Source organism: Chiloscyllium punctatum, chromosome 1, assembly GCF_047496795.1.
Source record: "Chiloscyllium punctatum isolate Juve2018m chromosome 1, sChiPun1.3, whole genome shotgun sequence".
NCBI classification, from domain to species: Eukaryota; Metazoa; Chordata; class Chondrichthyes; order Orectolobiformes; family Hemiscylliidae; genus Chiloscyllium; species Chiloscyllium punctatum.
This window is the reverse complement of record NC_092739.1, coordinates 179756495-179763119: the sequence shown is the minus strand read 5'-3', so window position 1 is coordinate 179763119 and position 6625 is coordinate 179756495. Positions and strand designations below refer to the sequence as shown.

At 55.5% G+C, this 6625-nt stretch overlaps 1 protein-coding gene across 5 annotated transcripts in view; it reads left to right on the top strand.

Annotated features, from left to right (window-relative positions):
- Positions 1 to 1835: 1835 nt before the first annotated feature.
- Positions 1836 to 6625, top strand: part of LOC140481926 (isocitrate dehydrogenase [NAD] subunit beta, mitochondrial-like) — a 38643-nt gene continuing 33853 nt past the window's right edge. For all 5 annotated transcript variants that reach the window (XM_072578659.1, XM_072578638.1, XM_072578617.1 and 2 more), the window contains exon 1: positions 1836 to 1930. In XM_072578659.1, coding sequence (XP_072434760.1) covers positions 1895 to 1930 — 36 coding nt within the window. In that variant the 5' untranslated portion in view covers positions 1836 to 1894. The remainder of the gene's footprint in view (positions 1931 to 6625) is intronic.

Below are 6625 nucleotides of genomic sequence, written 5' to 3'. Positions count from 1 at the left end.
ATCCAATATTATATCAGAGACCTGACCCAAAGGACCTCTGCTCTCTCCAGTACAGTTCTAAACTGCCAATTCTAAAACCTATTGATGTGCAATTCAACTCAACAATGTGCATCATCAAGGGGTACTCTTTGATCAGTTGATTCTTCTGGCCCCCCGACTCTGTATCAGGAGGATCACTGCACCAGGCAGAGTCTCCCTCAGTGCAATGTCAGCCCACACATGCCTTCCTTCACACCAACCCCACATGGTTAATCCTACCACCCTGAGGAGAAACGTTGTGCAGAAACTACCTTCTCACCATGGACTCCAGTGCTCTTCTGCCTAGCTTTGATCCCCTATGGAGGCCATGGACTGTCCACTAATGGGCCATGAAGGTGGGAATAAAGAACCTCAGGGGTGAATTGGCCATGCTAAATTGCCCATAGTGTTAGGTGAAGGGGTAAATGTAGGAGTATGGGTGGGTTGCGCTTTGGTGGGTCGGTATGGACTTGTTGGGCCGAAGGACCTGTTTCCACATTGTAAGTAATCTAATCTAAAAAAAATGTAACTACTGACAAGGTGATAAGTTGGTCTGTGACTACTGGTGTCATTGGTATTGAGTTTCAGAGTCACAAAGGTCATGCTACAGCTGTACAAAACTCTGGTGCAGCTGCACTTGGAGTATTGCATACAGTTCTGGTGGATTATCGGATGGATGTGGAAACTTTGGACAGGATTCAGAGAAGATTTACTGGGATGTTGCCTGGTATGGAGGGAAGGTCTTATAAGGAAAAGCTGTTTTCATTAGAGAGAAGGTTGAGAGGTGACTTAATTGAGACATATAAGATAATCAGAGCGTTAGATGGGTAGACGGTGAGAGTGTTTTTTCCTCGATGATGATGGATAGTACGAGGGGACATAGCTTTAAATAGAGGGGTGATAGATATAGGACAGATATCAGAGGTAGTTTCTTTACTCAGGGAGTAATAGGGGTGTGGAACACACTGCCTGCACCAGTTGTAGACTTGCCAACTTTAAGGGCATTTAAATGGTCATTGGATAAACATATGGATGATAATGAGTTGAGAGTGTGGTGCTGGAAAATCACAGCAGGTCAGGCAGCATCTGAGGAGCAGGAGAACCGATGTTTTGGCAAAAGCCCTTCATCAGGAAGGGCTTTTGCCCGAAACGTTGATTGCCCTGCTCCTCGGATGCTGCTTGACCTGCTTTGCTTTTCCAACATCTCCCAGCATCTGCAGTCCTCTCTTTCTCTATATGGATGAAACTGGAATAGTGCAGGATAGATGGGCTTCAGATTGGTTCCACAGGTCTGCACAACATAGAGGACTGAAGAGTCTGTACTGCACTGTAATGTTCTATGTCTCAACAGGTTGACCCCCCCAAAAAAATCTTTAACCCTATTTATCACATTCACAGTTATAGGATCTTGTGTGCAAGTTTGCTGCTGCGTAATAACACTGTATGTCATTGATTGTGGTGTGGGTTGTAACCTCCTATGGTGCATTGAGGGATAGTCTCTGACTTGCTCTTGTGTTTGTACAGATAGTCCAGTATGGGGTCCCTCCCTTCCCCAGGATGTTGATAGTGAGGGATTTAGTGATGACAATACCATTAAATGTCAATGTGTGGTTTGACCATTACTACTCAACCAGTCCATAGCCCGTCCTTACTTTGGAAAATCGGATCACAACACACTGTTCCTTCTCCCAGTATCTGTCATTGAAAGGTGAGGGTCGAGGACAGGTACAGAGTGTAGATTAGAGCAGGCTCCTCCAGGACAGGGGGCGCTGTAGGCGGAGGGTCAGGGGGGGGAGAGGGGGGGAGAGGGGGGACATCTTGACTCCGGCGCCCGCTCCTTGGCAGTCCCTGAACCGGAAGCTGTCGGCTCGGCAACATGGCGGCGCTGAGGGTCCTGAGGAGCGCGGTAAAGGTCCGAGAAAAGAGAAAAAAGCATTAACCCCCAACCCCCCCCCCAAAAAAAAAAAACACCGGGCTGCGGCCTGTCCATCCCCCCCCCCGTTTATCTTCCCCCCCCCCCCCCCCCGTTTATCTTCCCCCCCCCCCCCGTTTATCTTCCCCCCCCGTTTATCTTCCCCCCCCGTTTATCTTCCCCCCCCGTTTATCTTCTTCCCCCCCCGTTTATCTCCCCCCCCCCGTTTATCTCCCCCCCCCCCGTTTATCTTCTCCCCCCCCGTTTATCTTCTCCCCCCCCGTTTATCTTCTCCCCCCCCCCCCGTTTATCTTCTCTCCCCCCGTTTATCTTCTTCCCCCCCCGTTTATCTTCTTCCCCCCCCGTTTATCTTCCCCCCCCCGTTTATCTTCCCCCCCCGTTTATCTTCTCCCCCCCGTTTATCTTCTCCCCCCCCCCGTTTATCTTCTCCCCCCCGTTTATCTTCTCCCCCCCCCGTTTATCTTCTTCCCCCCCCCGTTTATCTTCCCCCCCCGTTTATCTTCTCTCCCCCGTTTATCTTCTCCCCCCCCCGTTTATCTTCTCCCCCCCGTTTATCTTCTCTCCCCCCGTTTATCTTCTCCCCCCCCCGTTTATCTTCTCCCCCCCCCGTTTATCTTCCCCCCCCGTTTATCTTCTCCCCCCCCGTTTATCTTCTCCCCCCCGTTTATCTTCTCCCCCCCCCCGTTTATCTTCTCTCCCCCGTTTATCTTCTCCCCCCCCCGTTTATCTTCTCCCCCCCCCGTTTATCTTCTCCCCCCCGTTATCTTCTCCCCCCCCGTTTATCTTCTCCCCCCCCCGTTTATCTTCTCCCCCCCGTTTATCTTCTCCCCCCCCGTTTATCTTCTCCCCCCCCGTTTATCTTCTCCCCCCCCCGTTTATCTTCTCCCCCCCGTTTATCTTCTTCCCCCCCCGTTTATCTTCTCCCCCCCGTTTATCTTCTCCCCCCCCCGTTTATCTTCTCCCCCCCCCCGTTTATCTTTTCTCCCCCCCCGTTTATCTTCTCCCCCCCCCGTTTATCTTCTCTCCCCCCGTTTATCTTCTCCCCCCCCCGTTTATCTTCTCCCCCCCCCCGTTTATCTTCTCCCCCCCCGTTTATCTTCTCTCCCCCCGTTTATCTTCTCTCCCCCCGTTTATCTTCTCCCCCCCCCGTTTATCTTCTCTCCCCCCGTTTATCTTCTCTCCCCCCCCCGTTTATCTTCTCCCCCCCCCGTTTATCTTCTCCCCCCCCCGTTTATCTTCTCCCCCCGTTTATCTTCTCCCCCCGTTATCTTCTCCCCCCCCCGTTTATCTTCTCCCCCCCCCGTTTATCTCCCCCCCCCCCGTTTATCTTCTCCCCCCCCGTTTATCTTCTCCCCCCCCCCCGTTTATCTTCTCTCCCCCCCCGTTTATCTTCTCCCCCCCCGTTATCTTCCCCCCCCCCCGTTTATCTTCCCCCCCGTTTATCTTCCCCCGTTTATCTTCTCCCCCCCGTTTATCTTCCCCCCCCCGTTTATCTTCCCCCGTTTATCTTCTTCCCCCCCCGTTTATCTTCTCCCCCCCCCCCCGTTTATCTTCTCCCCCCCGTTTATCTTCTTCCCCCCCCCGTTTATCTTCTTCCCCCCCCCCCGTTTATCTTCTCCCCCCCCCGTTTATCTTCTCCCCCCCCCCCGTTTATCTTCTCCCCCCCCCGTTTATCTTCTCCCCCCCCCCCGTTTATCTTCTCCCCCCCGTTTATCTTCTCCCCCCCGTTTATCTTCTCCCCCCCCCGTTTATCTTCTCCCCCCCGTTTATCTTCTCCCCCCCCGTTTATCTTCCCCCCCCCCCCCGTTTATCTTCTCCCCCCCCCGTTTATCTTCTCCCCCCCCGTTTATCTTCTCTCCCTCCGTTTATCTTCCCCCCCCCCGTTTATCTTCTCCCCCCCGTTTATCTTCTCCCCCCCCCGTTTATCTTCTCCCCCCCCCCGTTTATCTTCTCCCCCCCCCCGTTTATCTTCTCCCCCCCCCGTTTATCTTCTCCCCCCCCCCGTTTATTTTCTCCCCCCCCCCGTTTATCTTCTCCCCCCCCCGTTTATCTTCTCCCCCCCCCCCCGTTTATCTTCTCCCCCCCGTTTATCTTCTCCCCCCCCCCCCGTTTATCTTCTCCCCCCCCGTTTATCTTCTCCCCCCCCCCGTTTATCTTCTCCCCCCCCCCCGTTTATCTTCTCCCCCCCGTTTATCTTCTCTCCCCCCCCCGTTTATCTTCTCTCCCCCCCCGTTTATCTTCTTCCCCCCCCCATTTATCTTCTCCCCCCCCGTTTATCTTCTCCCCCCCCCCGTTTATCTTCCCCCCCGTTATCTTCCCCGTTTATCTTCTCCCCCCCCGTTTATCTTCCCCCCCCGTTATCTTCCCCGTTTATCTTCTCCCCCCCGTTTATCTTCTCCCCCCCCCGTTTATCTTCTCCCCCCCCCCGTTTATCTTCTCCCCCCCGTTTATCTTCTTCCCCCCCCCCCCGTTTATCTTCTCCCCCCCCGTTTATCTTCTCCCCCCCCCGTTTATCTTCTCCCCCCCCGTTTATCTTCTCCCCCCCCGTTTATCTTCTTCCCCCGCCCGTTTATCTTCTCCCCCCCCGTTTATCTTCTCCCCCCCCCGTTTATCTTCTCCCCCCCCGTTTATCTTCTTCACCCCCCCCCGTTTATCTTCTTCCCCCCCCCGTTTATCTTCTCCCCCCCCCCCGTTTATCTTCTCCCCCCCCCGTTTATCTTCTCCCCCCCCGATTATCTTCCCCTCCCCCCCGTTTATCTTCTCCCCCCCCGTTTATCTTCTCCCCCCCCCGTTTATTTTCTCCCCCACCCCCGTTAATCTTCTCCCCCCCCCCCCGTTTATCTTCTTCCCCCCCCGTTTATCTTTTCCCCCCCCCCCCCGTTTTATCTTCTCCCCCCCCCGTTTTATCTTCTCCCCCCCCCGTTTATCTTCTCCCCCCCCGTTTATCTTCTCCCCCCCCCGTTTATCTTCTCCCCCACCGTTTATCTTCTCCCCCCCCCGTTTATCTTCTTCCCCCCCGTTTTATCTTCTCCCCCCCCCCCCCGTTTTATCTTCTCCCCCCCCCGTTTTATCTTCTCCCCCCCCCGTTTATCTTCTCCCCCCCGTTTATCTTCTCCCCCCCCGTTTATCTTCTTCCCCCCCCCCTTTTTATCTTCTCCCCCCCCCGTTTATCTTCCCCCCCCCCCATTTTATCTTCTCCCCCCCCCGTTTATCTTCTCCCCCCCCGTTTATCTTCTTCCCCCCGTTTATCTTCTTCCCCCCCCCCGTTTTATCTTCTCCCCCCCCCCGTTTATCTTCTCCCCCCCCGTTTATCTTCTTCCCCCCGTTTATCTTCTTCCCCCCCCCCCCGTTTTATCTTCTCCCCCCCCGTTTTATCTTCTTCCCCCCCCCCCCGTTTATCTTCTCCCCCCCCCCCGTTTATCTTCTCCCCCCCCCCGTTTATCTTCTCTCCCCCCCCCCGTTTATCTTCTCCCCCCCCGTTATCTTCTTCCCCCCCGTTTATCTTTCTTCCCCCCCCCCGTTTTATCTTCTCCCCCCCCGTTTTATCTTCTCCCCCCCCCCCCGTTTATCTTCTCCCCCCCCCCCCGTTTATCTTCTCCCCCCCCCCCGTTTATCTTCTCCCCCCCCCCCCGTTTATCTTCTCTCCCCCCCCGTTTATCTTCTCCCCCCCCCCGTTTATCTTCTCCCCCCCCCCCATTTATCTTCTCCCCCCCCCGTTTATCTTCTCCCCCCCGTTCATCTTCTCCCCCCCCCGTTTATCTTCTCCCCCCCCCGTTTATCTTCTTCCCCCCCCCGTTTATCTTCTTCCCCCCCCTGTTTATCTTCTCCCCCCCCCGTTTATCTTCTCCCCCCCCCGTTTATCTTCTCCCCCCCCCCGTTTATCTTCTCTCCCCCCCCCGTTTATCTTCTCCCCCCCGTTTATCTTCTCCCCCCCGTTTATCTCTCCCCCCCGTTTATCTTCTCCCCCCCCCGTTTATCTTCTCCCCCCCCTCCCGTTTATCTTCTCCCCCCCCGTTTATCTTCTCCCCCCCCCCGTTTATCTTCTCCCCCCCCGTTTATCTTCTCTCCCCCCCCCCCGTTTATCTTCTCCCCCCCCGTTTATCTTCTCCCCCCCCCGTTTATCTTCTCCCCCCCCCGTTTATCTTCTCCCCCCCCCCGTTTATCTTCTCCCCCCCCGTTTATCTTCCCCCCCCCCGTTTATCTTCTTCCCCCCCCCCCCGTTTATCTTCTCCCCCCCCCGTTTATCTTCTCCCCCCCCCCGTTTATCTCTTCTTCCCCCCCCCCCGTTTATCTTCTCGCCCCCCGTTTATCTTCTCCCCCCCCCCGTTTATCTTCTCCCCCCCCCCGTTTATCTTCTTCCCCCCCCCCGTTTATCTTCTTCCCCCCCCCCGTTTATCTTCTTCCCCCCCCCGTTTATCTTCTTCCCCCCCCCCGTTTATCTTCTCCCCCCCCCGTTTATCTTCTCCCCCCCCCGTTTATCTTCTTCTCCCCCCCCCGTTTATCTTCTGCCCCCCCGTTTATCTTCTCCCCCCCCCCGTTTATCTTCTCCCCCCCCCGTTTATCTTCTTCCCCCCCCCCCGTTTATCTTCTTCCCCCCCCCCGTTTATCTTCTTTCCCCCCCCGTTTATCTTCTTCCCCCCCCGTTTATCTTCTCCCCCCCCCCGTTTATCTTCT